This window comes from Aethalodelphis obliquidens, unplaced genomic scaffold, assembly GCF_003676395.1.
Source record: "Aethalodelphis obliquidens isolate GAN/ISIS:26980383/991018 unplaced genomic scaffold, ASM367639v1 scaffold44, whole genome shotgun sequence".
Classification (NCBI taxonomy): domain Eukaryota; kingdom Metazoa; phylum Chordata; class Mammalia; order Artiodactyla; family Delphinidae; genus Aethalodelphis; species Aethalodelphis obliquidens.
Genome location: NW_020837988.1, coordinates 12174663 through 12193179, shown reverse-complemented (window position 1 = coordinate 12193179; position 18517 = coordinate 12174663). Strand labels below are relative to the sequence as shown.

Genomic DNA, 18517 nt, shown 5'->3' with positions numbered 1-18517 from the left:
CTGCCCATTACTACTCTGAAGATGGGACTGAATGAGAGCCAGGTTCACCAGCGTGCACCCCCTGTCAGCATCCTCTGTAACTGCAGCCGAAGAAATCTAAGAACCAGTGTTCTGGTCAAAGGAGGGAGCAGTGCAGTATCTTGAATTAGGTGAGCAACTCCAGCTTCCTGCCTTTACTGATTATTATAACCTGAGACATTTTGGGAAGTACAGAGTATCCTCTAAACTTTTTGAGAAACAGATAGTCAAATAGATCTTTGTTAGCTATTTTCTTGAAGTTGTTATGATGAAACAACTTTTCCGGCCACTTAGGAAAACACTTGTGTTGAAATAACTTTTAAAACACAGTAAATACTTTGAGATATAGCCAAATCAGCTTATACTTTAGTGATGTTCATTCTGGGGCCACAGCATGACCAGCAGTCCCTCCTGCTTCTGGCCAGGCTAAGGACTAGACATTAACATCCCTCCATAAACAAAATATATGAAACAACTGTCTTCAGACATTGGAAAATAAATAGTACAGGAGTGTGCTTCTTGAAAGAAGGGAAACAAATGAGGCACCTTCCTGGTCCCCCTGGATTTCTGCTGCAGGCACAGGGAGGGGAACACCAGGCAGGGTTCAGTGCCTTCCTGGGTGGAGGAAACAGGAACTGCAGTTTGGGGAGGCAGAGGGGCTGGAAATTGCAGGGAAGAGTCCAGAGAAGCAGGGGGAGGGATATGCAAAAGAGACCTCCAGAAGTCTGAATAGGGATTGTCTTGAGTCCTTACTGTGTACTAGCCCATAGATGTACAGAATAAAACTTCACAAACCCAGGCAAAGGAAAGACAGCTTATAAGCGCAACCATTTCCAGAGCTCTCATGGGGTGGGTAGATATTCAAGCTCCAGCCTTCATTCAGTGGATACCCAGAGAAGTTACACCTTGGTCGTAGAGCTCACTGTCTCTGAAGTGCAGGCCCATCTAGACTTACTTTAGAAAAGCTTAAAAACAATCTTTGAAATGACCAAATGAGGAACCTAACTGCCTACAAAACAAAGCCCAACACTCTAAAAAAAAAGTCGAAATTTCAGCACAATACTTAAAATGTCCAACAGCCAGTTAAAAATTATAAGATTTTTGAAGAAACAGGAAAATGTGATCCAAAGCCAAGAGGAAAACCATTCAATAGAAAGAGGTCCAGAGATGACAGAAATGAGGAAACAAGCAAAGACGTTAAAAGGACTGTTATGACTATTTTCAGGTATTTAAAGGAAAATACGTACATAATGAGAAGAACTGAAAATATAAAAAAGAACCAAACAAAACTTCGAGATGAAAAATACAATATTTGATAAAGAAAATACATTGGATGGGATTAACAGTAGAATAGAGATGGCAGAAGAAAAAACAGGGAACTTGAAGACATAGCAATAGAATCGACCCAAAATGACACACAGAAAGAAAACATGGGGGATGGAAAACAGCCCCAGCAACCTGGAAGATAGCATCCATTAGTCTTAACAGAGAGGAGAGAAAGATGGGCAGAAAAAGTGTTTGAAGAAATAATGACTTTTTTTTCTAAATTTGATGAAAACTCTTAACTCACAGATCTGAGAAATTTGTCTACCCCAAGCATCAGGATAGACACATGGGCACAAATGCAACCCAGGGAATATCATAATCAAGTTTCTGAAAATCAGTGATAAAGTAAAATCTTAAAAGCAGTCAAAGAAAAATAAAAGACACATTATATGGAGATGAATGAAGATAAAAATTATGACAGGCTTCTCTTCAGAAACTGTACGTGCCAGAAGACAAGGGATCATTGTCTCTAAGCCAAAAGAAAAAGGAGCTGCCGAAATAGAATTCTATACCTAGCAGAAGTATCCTTCAAAAATGCAGGCAAAATAAAAACGTTCACAGACAAACAAATCAGATAGAATTAATCACCAACCGACCTATGCTACAAAAACTAGTAAAGGATGTTCTTCAGGCAAAGGAAATGACAGCAGATGAAAACTGGGGTCATCAGAAATATAGAGACAGCAGGGTGGGTTTGTGGGTAAACGACAGAGATAGCCTTGTGTTTTTCTTTGAAAGATCACTGGCTGTTTAAAGCACACATGATAGCAGTGTACGATGGGGTTTGTGATACATGTACAAGTAAAATGTATGACAAAATGGCATAAATGGTGGGAAAGAGAAAAGGAAGTACACTCCTGTAGGGCTCTCATACGTGAAGTTGTATAATATTACTTCAGCGTAGAATGTAATAAGTTAAAAATGCATAAACCATAGTGCAACCATTCAAAAACAAACAAACGAAACCCACAAAGAAGTATAGCTAATAGAGCAGTAGTGGAGATATTGATAAAATGGGATAAAAAACATAAATTCAAAAGTAGGCAGGAAGGGACTTCCCTGGTGGTGCAGTGGTTAAGAATCTGCCTTCCAATGCAGGGGACGCAGGTTCTATCCCCAGTCAGGGAACTAGATCCCACATGCATACCGCAACCAGGAGTTCGCATGCCACAAGTAAGGAGCCCACGAGCTGCAACTAAGGAGCCCACAAGCTGCAACTAAGGAGCCCATGAGTCACGGCTAAGGAGCCCGCCTGCTGCAACTAAGACCCAGAGCAACCAAAATAAATAAATTAAATTAAAAAAAAAAATCTTGGGGCTTCCCCAGTGGCACAGTGGTTGAGAATCCGCCTGCCAATGCAGGGGACACAGGTTCAATCCCTGGTCCGGGAAGATCCCACATGCCGCGGAGCAACTAAGCTCGTGTGCTACCACTACTGAGCCTGTGCTCTAGAGCCTGTGAGCCACAACTACTGAGCCCACATGCCGCAACTACTGAAGCCTGCGCGCCTAGAGCCCGTGCTCCACAATGAGAGAAGCCACTGCAATGAGAAGCCTGCACACCGCAACAAAGAGTAGCCCCCGCTCACCGCAACTAGAGAAAGCCCACGTGCAGCAACGAAGACCCAACACGGCCAAAAATAAATAAATAAAATTTTTTAAAAAAATCTTCACAGAAACATCCAGATTAACGTTTGACCACAGATCTGGACACTGTGGCCCAGCTAAGTTGATACATAACATTAAACATTAAAAAAAAAAGAAGTCAATTAATCAGGAAGATATAACAATCCTAAGTGTGTATGCCCCTCATAAGACAGCTTTAAAACACATGAAGTGAAAACTCACAGGAATGAAAAGAGATATAGACACATCCATAATTACAAGTGGAGAGTTCAGTGCTTCTCTATCAGTAATTGATAGGGCAAGTAGACAGAAAATCATTGGGGATAGAAAAGACTTGTACCTCACTATTAACCACCATGACCTAACTGACATGTTTAGACCTCTCTGGACAATAACAGCAGAATATACAATCTTTTCAGGTACACATGGAACAGTCAACAAACTAGACCATATATTGGGCCATAAAAACCGGTCTCAGTAAATTTAAGAGGATTAGAATCATACAGAATATGTTTCCTGACCACAGAGGAATTCCACTGGAAATCAATAACAGAAAGATATCTAGAAAAAGATCCAAAAATTTTGAACATAGAACACTTCTAAATAATCCATTGATCAACAAAGAAATCACAAAGGAGTGCTTAGAAATTTATACCTTTAAATTCTTACATTAGAAAAGCACATTGGTCTGAAATCAGTGATCTCTACACCTTCACCTTAAGAAGCTAGAAAAATAAGGGACTTCCCTGGTGGTCAAGTGGTTAGGACTTGGCACTTCCACTGCAGGGGGGCATGGGTTCAATCCCTGGTTGGGGAACTAAGATCCCACACGCCGTGTGGCATGGCCAAAAGAAAAAAAGAAGATAATAATGGAATAATAAGAACGACTACATGCCAATAGTTTCACAAATTAAGTTAGATAAAATTGGCAAGCTCTCTGAAAGACCCAAGTTACCAAAAACTGATTCAAGAAGAAATAGAAACGTGAATATGCCCGTATTTATTTAAGCACTTGAATGTTTAACTTAAAACCTTCCCACAAAGAAAACTCCAGGTGGCTTCACTGGTGGCTTCACTGGTGAAGTCTATAAAACATTTAAGAAAGAAATAATATTAATTCTACCCGAACTCATTTTCAAAAAACAAAGGATGAAAGAAGATATTCAATTCATTTTATGACACCAGCACTACCCTGACACCAAGACCAGACAAAGACATTACAGGAAGAGAAAACTCTGGGCCAATATCCTTAATGAATATAGACCAAAAAATCCTTACTAGAGTATCAAATCCAATGATACGTGAAAAGCATAGCACATCCTGACCCAGTGGGTGTTAGCAATGACAGGTCGGTATAACATTAAAACATCAATATGCTATATTAACAGATTAAAAAAGGAAAACCATATGATATGTCTCAATAAATACAGAAAAAGTATTTAACAAAATTGAACATCCACTCATGATTTTTTAAACCCTCAGCAAATTAGGAATAGAAGGGAACTTGTTCACCCTGATAAAGGGAATCTATGAAAAACCTGCAGCTAGTATTTCACTTGGTGGTGAAAGGCTGATCCCACTTTCACACTTGCATTCCACACTGTGCTGGTAGTCCTAGTCATGTAAAAAAGCAGGGAGGCTGGACATACAGAATGCAAAAGAAGAAGTAAAACTGTTTCATCCACACACTGCATTATCTAGTACATAACAATCGTAAATAACCTACCAAAAAAAAACCTACTAGACCTAAAGAGTGACTTTAGCAAAGGCCCAGGATATGAGATCAATATACCAAATCCATTATATATCTAGCAATGAAAAACTGGAAATTGCAATAAAAATACCATTAACAGTAGCATCCAAAACCATGAAATACTTAGGGACATACTAAACCAAATACCTGTACACTGAAAAAAAAATCATTGCAGAGAAAATTAAGACCCAAATAATGGAGATATAGCATATTCATGGATCAGAAGACTCAATGTTAAGATGTCATTCCTTGCAAAATGTTTCTATAGATTTAACACAATCTGAATTAAAATCCCAGCAGGCTTTTAAAATTGAAATTGAAAATTAAAATTTACATGGAAATGCAAAAGATACAGAACATCCAAAGCAATCCTGAAAAAGAACAGTTAAAGTCACTTAAACTACCTGATTGTAAGCTTTACTTACTGTAAAGCTCTAGTAAACATGACAGTATGTTGTTGGCATAAGGACAAAAAATAGACACACACACACACACACACACACACACACACGGTGATTGATTTTTCAATTAATGTAACTTAAGAGGAATGGATTGTTTATGCAATTAATCGTGCTGGAACAACTAGATATCCATGTGGGGAAAAAAACAAAACTCTTTTACCAAATACAAAAATTAAATCAAAATCTATCATAAGCCTAAATTTAAAGTTAAAACTATAAAACTTCTAGAAGAAAGCATAGGAGGAAATCTTTGTGACTTTGGGATAGGCAAAAATTTCTTAGGATTAAAAAAAAGTTCCAACCATAAATGAAAAAAATTTGCTAGATTGGACTTCATCAAAATGTTAAAGTTCTACATCTCCAATGACACTGTCAAGAAGATGAAAAGATAAGCCACAGGCTGGGAAAAAATATTTGAACACATATCAAGGACTCGTGTCCAGAACATTCAAAGAACTTTACAACTCAGTAGTAAATGAATAGCCCAATTTTTAAAATAGCCAGAATACTAGAAAAGACACTTTACAATAGAAGAGATACAAATGGCCAGCAAGCCCATGAAAGCTACTCATTGTTAGTCATCAGGGAAATGCAAATTTAAACCACAGCGAGGTGCCGCTACACGTTCCTTCACTCAGGTAACCGAAAACATACAAAAACATGACAATATCAGTAGTAGCGAGGATGTGGAGGGGCTGGAACTCACACTGCCTGAGGGAACACAGGATGGTCAGCTGCTTTGGAAAATAGCTTGGCAGTTTCTTAAAACTTTTTTACTACACAACCCAGCCATTCAATTCCATGGTAACCGTGGGAGAGAGATAGAAACATGCACGCACCGGAAGGCCTTAACGTGAATGTCAGACTGGGAACAACACAGATGTCCATCAACACATAAATGGAAAAGCAAATTACTATGTAGCCGTATGGTGGACCACTACTCCACAAGCAAAAGAACTACCGATACATATGACAACAGGAACTCAGAAACATTTCTTTGATCTCTGGAAGAACCAGACATCAAACAGCACCTAGTGGGGCTTCCCTGGTGGCGCAGTGGTTGAGAGTCCGCCTGACGATGCGGGGGATACGGGTTCGTGTCCTGGTCCGGGAGGATCCCACGTGCCGCGGAGCGGCTGGCCCCGTGAGCCATGACCACTAAGCTTGCGCGTCCGGAGCCTGTGCTCTGCAGCGGAGGGGCCACAACAGTGAGAGGCCAGAGTACCGAAAAAAAAACAAAAAACAGTACCTAGTGTACGCTTTTTATGTGAAATTCTAGAAACGAGCCATATAGTCAGTAATGACAGAAAGCAGATTGGTGGTTGCTTAGGGCCGGGGGTAGGGATGTTTGGAGTGATGGAAATGTTCCACATACATGGATATATACATTTTCTACAACCCATTGAAATGCACACTTAAAATGGATACATTTTATTGTTTGTAAATTATAGCTCAATAGAAGTTATTTTTTTAAAAAAAACATCAAAGGATCTCCTGTGTTTAGCATCACCCAGACAGCAGCTGGGAGCTTCTGCTCTCTATGTTCTCCTCTCTACGTTCTGTCTCTCTCCTGCCCCATGGTCCCTTCCAGTCTCAGTTTCTAGTCTAGGAGATCTGCGTCTGTCACAGGCAAACCCAAGAATGGCCAAAGTGAGAAAGACACCAGTGTCAACTTGCCTCACATTTGATGGCCGCTGCAGGTCCTTGCAGAATTCTTGTAATTCCTATCAATTTACTCAGGCTCTCTTAATTATCCTCCACTATGGCACTCAGGACTCCTAGGGGAGGTCATTACTGTCAACAGTGCCCTCTTAGCGGGCCCCAGGGCCTCTCGGAAGGGCCTCAAGAGCCCTGGGGGGTGGGAGGGATGAAGGAGCCTCTGGCTTCCTACCCTCATCCCAGCCAGAGCTGCCCTTCCCTGCAGGCCTGCACTCAAGATTTTGTTTAAAGAAATAGTACCTCAACTTTAAAAAGCATTAGAATCAGCGTATAGAACAAACCCACTTCTGGTTTCTTGATTCATACGCGGTCATTTGCTCTCTGGAGAACACTGCAGATTTCACACTCACTTTGTAAAGAGAGGGTGGCCTAGATCCTCCTTCGCTGAGGGAAGGCCCCCAGGTGCTGCAGGCAGAAGCAGCAGTGGAAATAGTGGCCACCCTCTGGCCACAGACAATGATGACAAGGCATCCGGCTGCATCCCAGTGAGACTTCATTTACAAAACAGGTGGCAGGCTGGTTTTGAGTCTTCTTGCTATTTCCAGTACTTTATCCTATTTGCTAGATGGTTACAGTTCTGTAGAGAAGTGCTCTGTAGTAAGCAGGCTGATCTGTCTACCCGCCTTGCTGAACTTCCACATTAACACTAATAGTTTGTCTTTGGTGCTTTTTTCCCTAAGTGGATGATCTTGCTGTCTTCAAATAGTGGGTGTTTCTTCCCTTCAGTACTTATAGTCCTATTGAGTTTGCTTTCCTTACAGAGCTGGTTGGGGCCCTGGAATCATATTAACAGGAGTGTCATCATGGACATCTTGTCGCATTCTCTGAGTTGAGGAGGTTGAGGCTAGTTTTCCACTAAATAAAGTGATTGCTGTGTGTTTTTAAAATATAACATCTATCAAGTTAAAATTTTTTCTTTTTTTTTTTGGTTGCATTGGGTCTTAGTTGCAGCAGGCAGGCAGGCTCCTTAGTTGCAGCTCACCGGCTCCTTAGTTGTGGCATGTGAACTCTTAGTTGCGGCATGCATGTGGAGTCTAGTTCCTGGACCAGGGATTGGCTCCCTGCATTGGGAGTGCAGAGTCCTAACCACTACGCCACCAAGGAAATCCCTTCCCTTACATTCTTTTTTTTTTAAATAAATTTATTTATTTATTTATTTTTGGCTGAGTTGGGTCTTTGTTGCTGCACGTGGGCTTTCTCTAGTTGCGGCGAGCGGGGGCTACTCTTCCTTTCAGTGTGAGGGCTTCTCATTGTGGTGGCTTCTCTTGTTGTGGAGCATGGGCTCTATGCATATGGGCTTCAGTAGCTGTGGCTTGCAGGCTCTAGAGCGCAGGCTCAGTAGTTGTGGCGCGCAGGCTCAGTAGTTGTGGCTCGGGGGCTCTAGAGTGCAGGCTCAGTAGTTGCGGTGCACGGGATTAGTTGCTCCGCCGTATGTGGGATCTTCCCGGACCAGGGCTTAGAACCCATGTCCCTTGCATTGGCAGGCAGATTCTTAACCACTGAGCCACCAGGGAAGCCCCTACATTCTTGATTTACTAAGAGTTTTCATCATAAGTAAGTGTTAAACCTCATCAGCTGTTTTTCTGCATTGATTATGATAATCATATTTTTTTTTGCTTATTGTGGTGAAATATGGTGTTAGATTTTCTGATATTGAAACAGCTTTGCATTACTGGGATAAACTATACTTGATAATGATATATTTTTAATACTTATTTGATTTGATTTGCTAATGTTTATATACAGTTTTTATAGCTACATTTATGAGTTAAACGGGCCTGTAATTTTTTCTTGGGTGGTCCTTATCTGGTTTGGGAATGTAGATTACTTATAAAATGAGCTGGGTAGCTTTCGCTCTTTTTCTACTTTTCTGAATAATTGGAATAAGATAGAAATTGACTATTCCTTGAAATTTTGGTTTCTTTGAAAATTCAGTAGAACCTCCTGTAAAGCCATCTGAACCACCAGTCTTTGGGGAGGGAAGTTTTTTTTTTTTTTTTTTTAACATCTTTATTGGGGTATAATTGCTTTACAATGGTGTGTTAGTTTCTGCTTTATAACAAAGTGAATCAGTTATACATATACATATGTTCCCATATCTCTTCCCTCTTGCGTCTCCCTCCCTCCCACCCTCCCTATCCCACCCCTCCAGGCTGTCACAAAGCACCGAGCCAATATCCCTGTGCCATGCGGCTGCTTCCCACTAGCTATCTACCTTACTACGTTTGTTAGTGTGTATATGTCCATGACTCTCTCTCGCCCCGTCACAGCTCACCCTTCCCCCTCCCCATAACCTCAAGTCCGTTCTCTAGGAGGTCTGTGTCTTTATTCCTGCCTTACCCCTAGGTTCTTCATGACATTTTTTTCCCTTAAATTCCATATATATGTGTTAGCATACGGTATTTGTCTTTTTCTTTCTGACTTACTTCACTGTGTATGACAGACTCTAGGTCTATCCACCTCATTACAAATAGCTCAATTTCGTTTCTTTTTATGGCTGAGTAATATTCCATTGTATATATGTGCCACATCTTCTTTATCCATTCATCCGATGATGGGCACTTAGGTTGTTTCCATCTCCGGGCTATTGTAAATAGAGCTGCAATGAACATTTTGGTACATGACTCTTTTTGAATTTCAGTTTTCTCAGGGTATATGCCCAGTAGTGGGATTGCTGGGTGGGGAGGGAAGTTTTTGATCATCATTTCAATTTCCTTAATAATTGTTGGACATTTCAAATGGTTTTGTAACTTTCCATTTCATCTAGATTTTATTAACTTACTCGTGAATAGGTCTTTATGACATTCATTTTTACCCAGTTATTCCCCTGCCATGTTCATTTTCTCTCCCTTTTTTGGATCAGTCTTGGCAGAGGTTAATCTTATTAATCTCTGCAGATAGCAGTTTGGGTTCTGTTGATACTCTGTGCTGTTTGTTTTCTTGGAGATTTTATGTCACTGAAACTTGCCTTTAACGCTGTGACATGCTTTTTCCTGTTCCCAAGTTTGTTCTGTTCCTTACTCTCCCACTTCTCCCATTGGAGGCTAGCTCATCTCCTGGTAGTTTTAACTGTTAGTATTTCCAGATAAGTGTATTTAAAGCTGTTTCAGCTCTGTCCTACAAATTCTGAGATTCAATTCTAAATATTTTTTTAATTCACTATTTGATTTCCTGTATAACTCAAGGATCATTCAGTAATACATTAGTCAGTTTCAAGGCAGAAGAAATTTGGGGGAATTTAGATGTTGATTTCTAATTTTATTGTATTTTATTTGGAATGAATTGAGACTTGTTCTGTGACCTGATATGTGGTCTGATTCTGTGTGTGGACTGTGTTTGGCTAAAAAAAAAAAAAAAAAAAGTGTGTTATCTGCCTATTAGTTTAGACGTCTCTGTGTCTAATAACTCATGGTAATTAATTCCATTGACTAAGTCTTTGCCATCTCTGTGTGGGTTTGTGATCAACAGGGGTGATTAAAACCTTCACCTACCGTTTTGGATTATCTATTTTGCTCTGCAGCTCTGTCAGATGTCATTTGATATGTTTTGAAGTTGTCCCTTCACCAGAACACAGAGTTCTTCTTTGCCCCTTATGACACTTTGTGCCTAATTCTATTTTTTGTTTTGTTTTGTTTTCAATTTTTATGTTTGTTTTCTTTTGGCCTCACCACACGGCTTGGGACATCTTAGTTCCTCAACCAGGGATCAATCAAACCCAGGCCCCCAGCAGTGGAAGCACAGAGTCCTAACCACTGGACACTGGACTGCCAGGGAATTCCCTGTCTTTTGTTTTAAATGGGTCTTTTATACAACATCTTGTTGGATCTTGTTGTTTTTTTTTTTAATATAAATTTATTTATTTATTTATTTTTGGCTGCGTTGGGTCTTCGTTGCTGCACGAGGGCTTTCTCTAGTTGCGGTGAGCAGGGGCTACTCTTCCTTGTGGTGTGCGGGCTTCTCATTGCGGTGGCTTCTCTTGTTGCGGAGCACGGTCTCTAGGCGCACAGGCTTCAGTAGTTGTGGCTCGTGGGCTCAGTAGTTATGGCTCGCAGGCTTTAGAAGGCAGGCTCAGTAGTTGTGGCGCACGGGTTTGGCTGCTCCGCGGCATGTGGGATCTTCCCGGAGCAGGGATCAAGCCTGTGTCCCCTGCATTGGCAGGAGGATTCTTAAGCACTGTGCCACCAGGGAAGTCCTGTTTGTTTTTTTTAATCCAATTTGAGAATTTTTTTCTTCGTTGCTGAGCTTAACTCATTTATGTTTATTTAGTTCTTATCATTGGGCTTAATTCTACATATTATTTACTTCCCATTTATTTACTTTCTGTTTCTTTTTTCTACATTCCTGCCTTTCATTGGAGAAATCAAGTTTCTGCTGCTGCACTGTAAGTTACAGATTCTACTTTTACCCTAGGATAATTTCACTCACTCACACCCATGTTCACACAGCCCTACTGATTTCTCACACTTGTTACCACTTTCCTGTTCCCCCGCCATAGGCACGTTCTTTACACACTCCCCTCCTCCCCATGACCGGCTGCCCCACCCCATCACAGCCACAGCGTCTGGAATTCTCATTTTGGGTCGTTGTGGGTCTGCATGGGTTTGATTTCTCTGTTTCTAACGTCTCTGGCAGCTTCTTCGGGATTTGTTTTTCTCCTTCCGTAAGCACTCCTCCCAAGAGTATTCTCAGTGTGGATCCTTATATTGAACCAGAATTTGTATCCCACTTGTCTGAGAACCCCTCGTGCCTGCATCCCTGTAGGGATTTAAAGTTTGTGTCTGACAGATTCTGTCCTCCATCAACATCCTGTAAGAATGCTGTTCAGTCCTCAAGTGAACATAATAACAATGTAACTAATCCTGGGAAATGAGCGATTTGTTTTTTAACTTGGGAAAGACAGTAAAAGATTTCCTGGGCTTTGCACGTGTGGCTCTCGTGGCCAGGTTTCTTGTGATTCGAAGGTTCAGCCCTGAGTGATTTTGGCATCATTACACATGCTACTCCGTTTATATTTTAGTGTAAAATAGAGAGCCAGTTACAATCCTGAACTACAGATGTCACACACAAGTGAGCAGGAAATCTCAGCGTAAAATTCTGTTGTTTAGCTCTCCACAGACCCTGCTACAAACATGTGGGTTTCGGGGTTCACTCTACAACCAGGGCTGAGCCTCCCTGGTCCACATGGGGACTGAGGGAACTCTGCAGATGGGCAGAAAAGCCCAGCCATCTACAGAAGGGGCTCCCAATTCATGGGGTGGGACGTGGGTCAGGCGTTCAGAGCTGCACGGGCACCCTCCTCCTGGCAGTGCCCAAGGGAGGCCTGACAGAGGGGCAAGAGCTGCATTCTTGCTTCCAGCCCAGTGGCTGCAGGTTGACGGTCCTGGACTTTTGCTCTCGGCCCAGCTGCACCACCTCTGTGTCAGGACGGGGGTCCCGCAGTCCCCGTGTAGGGGCCGGGTGTGAGGCAGGTGTGTGCCCAGGAAGCTTCGCCTGGAGCCAGGCCTGGCACCGTGGCGGTACTCGGCAAATGCCACACTTCTGCTCACACGGTCAGTCGTTCCGGCAGCCCAGGCCCCTGGAGAGGCCTCCTGGCCTCCTTGCCAGCCTCAGGCCTCCCACTTGGGCTGAAATCAGACAGGGAGCAGCAGAGAAGCTGTGGGGAGCTACCGGACACACAGTAGGTCTGCGCAGAGCTCACTCCCGCTGGCCGCCTGCCCTGCAGGGCACGACTGTCACTGGCCTCTCCTCCTGAAGGGGGTGGGGTGTGGTGTTTGCGGGGGTGGGGACCCAAAGCAGCCCACAGGGTCCTCAGGCTCATCGCCTGGGGCCTGGTCCGGACTCACGGGGCCTGGAACAAGGCAGGCAGCCAGTGTGCTTGTGGCTAATTGGTGGCCCTCCCGAGGGGGCAAGTTTCTGTGGAAGAGGAGAGTGTTGCCTCACTCACAGCTGTCCCCTCTCCAAGAAGGAGCAGAGGGCAGCCCTTCGAGGCGTGTGACCTGCCGGTCTGCACCCTGGCTGGGTGCAGAGGTGGGCAGCCCCTCCACATGAGGATCTCCAGTGGTGCTTGGGTGCCTGGCCTGGCCTACCTGGGGGCAGAGCCCCCACAGGTCCCTTTGAAAGTGTACCTTTCATGAATGTCATCTTGTTTATCAGGTTTTCAGGCTTTGATCTCTGGACAGAAGGCAGATCAGAATCTACCCCGCCCCATGTGCCCTCCCTGCTGTCCCCACACATGCCTTACAGAGGACACAGGCTCTCTGGGTGCAGCCTGGGCACTCGGCTCCCCCCCACCCCGCCAGGCAGCCCCGCCAGCCCTCTTCCCTCCAAAGGAGGGACCCAGCCAGGCTTGGTGGCCCAGCCTCTGCTTTCTGCCACCTGACCCCAGCCCCCACTGCCCTGACCTCTGTCCTGGTGCCATTTCCTCCTTGCCCACGCCTGCACTCATGTGCCTGGCGCCTGCCCACCTGACCTGGCCTCTGCCAGCCCCTCTCCTCTGGGGAGCTGGGGCTCAGACAGGCCCCGAAAAGGGGTAGAGTCACCATGGAGGCGGTGCCAGCTCTCCTCACGTCCTCTGCCACAGAGTATTTCTGCTAAGTCCCCTGCCCAAGTCCTGGCACCCTGCGGCCCGGCAGCCCTTCCCAAAGCCCAAGATGGAAACCACACTGGGCCACACTGAGGGACGCTAGCAGACAGTCCTGGATGAGCCCAGAACCAGGGAGGAGGTACCCCCAAAATGATGGTAAGCAGGAGCAGTTAGGGGTTAGTGTCAGGCCTTAACTTCAGGAAGGGAGGGGGAGGAGTGGTGATGCTGCTCTGTTAACCAGGTTGGTCGGGGCAGCGTCCCCAGCCCAAGGCTGGGGATGGCTACAGGACCCTGAAGGAGCTGGCGTTTCCTGCCTGCCCTTCCTCCACCCTGCTGAGTAGAGTCAGGCCTGGCAGTGTCCTCCCAGAGCCTCTGCACCAGGGGCCAGCAGCAGCTCCCGGCAGGGCACCATCCACACCCATCATACACGGAAGGCTTGGGGCGCTATCCCAACAGTGGTGGGGAGCCTTGGAAGGATTTGGGGGTGGGGAGTGTAACAGAATCTAACTTTTAACCACTGATCCACAAGGAGGCCCAGGGTGAGGGTGAGGAGACCTGGGGGTGTGACTCCCCCAATTTGAGAAATGTTGAACTTTGGGGCTTAAGGGGCTCCCAGGGAAGCAAGAGAGAGGTCTCGACAGAAACGAGGGGCCGCCGGCACACAGAGGTGGTCACCCAGAGAGGAGAGGGAAGGACTGGCTCGGGCAGCTGAGGCTGAAATGAGCCTGAGGAGGCCTCGTCCCCTGTGGCCAAGGCCACAACTGGCACCTGCGTCGAGAGCAGCCACCCAGCTCCAGTGAAGGCTCTGGAGAGCCGCGGCAGACATGGCGCCATACCCCCTTTCTCAGGAGTGCAGCTGAGTCCCCAGCCCTTCCAACTGCCCTTCCAGGCCTGGCAGGCGTGCTCAGGGTCGCCCTGAAAGCAGGCAGCCTAGAAGCCAACTCAGAAGGGAGCTGACCAGCAGCTCCGAGCCTCCAGAGAGCTGTGCTCAAAGAGCCAGCCCTAGGAGGCCCTGAGACAGGAGACTAGCCCACTTCCCCCGGGGCGCTGGTCCACAAGAACTTCCAGGCTCAAGGTCATTACAGGCGCCAGGAAGGTTGTGGGGAAGGCCACCCACCGTAAGTGCAGGCCCACACCCCCCTTGGCACTGTCAGCCCCTGCAGGGCCCCCCGTCCTGCTCCCGGGTTCATACTGGGAGGTCTTCAGCATCTCACTGAACCTTCCTGAGAGCTGGAGCTGGACCAGCAGCCCATGAGAGGCAAGTGCTGTGCCCCCAGATTTCCCTGAAGCCTGATCAGAACCAGTGCAGAAAGACAGCAGAGCAGGTCAGGCAAGGGAGAGCAGGCAGAGAGCACGGTGGGAGCCTCGCTTCCACACACCAGCTCCTGGTCCGAGTGAGGGCGCAGAGTAACCAAGCGGAGACCACGGCTCGGGCACAGGGAGTGTCCTGAGGAGAACAGGCCTGAGGTGTCCAGCTTCGTGCCTGAGCCAGGACTGCCCTGCCCCGGGAGCCTGTCCTGGAGGAGCCAGTCACCCCCTCAGGGTGACACTGCAAGGAGAGGGACAAAAACCAGAGCCTGCAAGGCCGCCTGTGCCATCCTCCCAGCCTCGGCTCAGAGGCCCTGCCCGCAGGCAGACAGGTGGGTCTGCCTGGCCTGTGCTCCCAGCACACAGTGGAACCACCTGCCTGGCATCCGGCTGAACTGGCAGACAGCTCCTGACAGCTGGGCACAGGGAGCTTGGCCTCCCAAGCAAAGGTCTTGGGGCCTGGGCTGGCCCTTCTCCCTCCACCTCACTTTCTCCAGGAGCCTCCAGGTGGAGACTCTGGGATAGACTCAGGTCATGCCCACAGAACCCCTGAAGGGCTGCTCCCTCGAGTTATAGGGAAGGACCCCCAGCATCACAGCGGTCAGGGTCCTGACCCTGCCCCTCCCCAGTGGCCGCTGCATTCCAGAAGGAAACCAAGTGAGCAGCATGGAGCTGACCAGAGATCCCTGTATAAGTACTTGTAAAGGCATCTGGGGTGGGAGTGTCTCTGTGTAGAGAGGAGGAGTTCGTCTGGGGTTTAAGAACCACAGACACGGGCGCTTTCCCAGAGAAGGAGAGGCAGCCATGGCCAGTGGAAGCAGAAGGGAGCCTGGGGACGTCCAGGGACGCACTTCCTCACCCCACTCCAGGACCCGGTGCATGGAGGCACTGGGCAGGAGGAGAGCAGAACCTGGCCCAGCTTTGGGGCTGAGGGCTCTGGGGAGGCCACTGGGTGTGACCCCTGGAGGCTCCGGGAAAGGAGGAATGGTTCCAGATATCTCCAGAGGCCAGAGGAGCGGAAAGAGCACAAGATGAGAGAGGGGGCCAGGGCCTGGGTGCCCCTGGCAGACCCCGAGCTCATGGTGCTGGAGTCACTGGAAGAAGCCCAGCACGCAGCCCTGTGTGTGTGCTTTCAAAGCCCAGGCCTTTCCCATCTCCCAGCTCCACACCAGCACTGTTCTTTTCCTCCAGAGGCTGTGCAGCTGGCCTGTCCTCGGCCTCAAGTCTTGCCCAGGTTGGTTCCTGTCGTCCACCTGTACAGCACGCGGCCATGCGCTGGGCAGGCCTTCCAGACCTCTCCCCACAGCGTCCCACCACCAGACCCAGGGGGGTGGGCTCGGTGACACTGGGTAGACGGTGTGCGTCACTGCAGTGTGTGTCACACGTGTGAGATGCCAGTGCCAGTTGGCCAGGCCCCACCTGTCTTTACACCCTGGGGCAGCATTGTCTTTTATTTTACTTATTTTTGGGCCTCACCATGTGGTATGTGGGATCTTAGTTCCCAACAGGGATAGCACCTGTGCCCCCTGCAGTGGAAGCATGGAGTCTTAACCACTGGACTGCCAGGGAAGTCCCAGCATTGTCTTTTTGTGCAGACCCTCCTGGAGCTCCAGACCCCGGTCCTGCCTGCTGGGCCAGCCCAGGAAGGAGAGCCGCCCCTGAGCTTGCATCTCACAATTGCTTTTTATTTATTTTTATTTTTTATACAGTTTTTAAAGGGTTACACTCCATTTACAGTTATTACAAAATATTGTCTCTATTCCCCATGTTGTACAGTACATTCTTGTACGTCTTCTTGGTACTTCTAAAAAAGAAATACAGGGCTTCCCTGGTGGCGCAGTGGTTGAGAGTCCGCCTGCCGATGCAGGGGACATGGGTTCGTGCCCCAGTCTGGGAAGATTCCACATGCCACGGAGCGGCTGGGCCCGTGAGCCATGGCCACTAAGCCTGCGCGTCCGGAGCCTGTGGTCCTCAATGGGAGAGGCCACAACAGTGAGAGGCCCGCGTACCGCAAAAAAAAAAAAAAGAAAGAAATACATTCTTAGTTCTAAAAACTAGGAAAATAGAGAAGAGCTCAAAGAACTTTTTAAAAAATCACCTATGGTGCCCTAGTGCAAAGACAGTCGTTGTCAATATTTTGGAAGTGCTGCCCTGGAGCATTGGCCCATACCTGTGACACGTGGTGCAGCTCCCGGTCCTTGGTCTGTGCCTGGCCACGCGTGTTGGGGCTGCTGCGCGGTTGGAGATGCCCGGCAAGCATGGCCAGAGGGCAGGGGGTGGTTGACAGCCTGGGAAATGCCTGGGAAGTGTCGTGAGTCAACCATTAACCCTGGTACCTCCGTGGGACCTATTGCGAAATATGCACGACAGGGGATGTCGTTTTCAGGGCCAAATGTCCTGAGTGCCCAGTGGAGGAGCAGGCCCAGGCCCTGCAGAGCATCTGGAGAGCACGTGCCCACACAGACCTTCTTTGCGGGGACACCAGGGCCAGAAACCCCAGGAACAGCTGTTGCCCCGGCATGGGCTCCTGCAAGGAACCAGGGCAGGCATGGGGTCTCTGGTTCCTGCTGGCAAGCAGCTCGGCCACTCGTACTCAGTGAACCCAGCTCTCTGTACACACCGCATCCTGCCCCTTCCTGCCCCATGATGACGCACCCTCCTTTCTCTTTTCTCTTCACTGCTAGAGCACCCAGCACCTCCAGCAGCCTACAGCCTCCAACACCCCGAGGGGAGCTCCCTGGCGCCTTGGGCGGCCTTTGCCGTCGAAGGGATGAAGATGGAAGCCCAAGCAAGGGGCAAGCCTGCCAGACACCCCAGGGCTCATCCTGCAAAACCTAAAGGCTGCCAGCGGCCCCCCAAGATTCGTAACTACAACTCCAAGGACTGACCTCCTCGAACCGCCCCTCCCCACCCCTCCTCCTCCCTCCCCCGCCCCTCCCCCTTCTTCTCATCCCTTCCTCCCTCCCCCCTCCCCATCCCTCTCTCCCCACCCCTCCCCCTTCTTCTCATCCCCCTCCTTCCTCCTCCTTCCCCTTCCCCCTTCCCCTTTTCCCCCTCCTCCTCCCTTCCAATCCATCTTGGTCTCTTCCCCCTCCTCCTCCTTGGTGGCTTTATCTCCATATCAGGGGTGTGTGTGTGTGTGTGTGTGTGTGTGTGTGCGCGCGCGCGCGCACATGGGTGGGCACAGTGAACTGAAGAGCAGCCTCCCCAGTGCTGCTAAGGCGCCTCGTGGACCGATTGCAGAGCCCCGAATTGTTCTTTTAACTTGGGAAGGACAGTAAAAGAGTTCCTGGGCTTTGCATGTGTGGCTCTCGTGGCCAGGTTTCTTGTGATTCGAAGGTTCGACCATGAGTGCTTTTGGCATCATTACACATTGCTACTCCTGGGGCCTGGTCCGGACTCACGGGGCCTGGAACAAGACAGGCAGCCAGTCAGTGTGCTTGTGGCCAGTTGGCGGCCCTCCCAAGGGGGCACATTTCTGTGGAAGAGGAGAGCATTGCCTCACTCACAGCTGTCCCCCCGCCAAGAAGGAGCAGAGGACAGCCCTTCGAGGCGTGTGGCCTGCCGGTCTGCACCCTGGCTGGGTGCAGAGGTGGGCAGCCCCTCCACACGAGGATCTCCAGCGATGCTTGGGTGCCCGGCCTGGCCGACCTGGGGGTAGAGCCCCCACGGGTCCCTTTGAAAGTGTACCTTTCATGAATGTCATCTTGTTTATCAGGTTTTC

The 18517-nt window shown here is 47.9% G+C and overlaps 1 protein-coding gene across 3 annotated transcripts in view; it reads left to right on the top strand.

Annotated features, from left to right (window-relative positions):
• The window catches only part of CCDC57 (coiled-coil domain containing 57), a 106657-nt gene extending 88898 nt beyond the window's left edge, over positions 1-17759 (top strand). For 2 of the 3 annotated variants that reach the window (XM_027081097.1, XM_027081098.1), the window contains exon 20: positions 17478-17758. In XM_027081097.1, coding sequence (XP_026936898.1) covers positions 17478-17680 — 203 coding nt within the window. In that variant the 3' untranslated portion in view covers positions 17681-17758. Of the gene's footprint in view, positions 1-17477 lie in introns of all 3 variants that reach the window. The other variant, XM_027081102.1, reaches the window with a different exon arrangement.
• Positions 17760-18517: the final 758 nt, after the last annotated feature.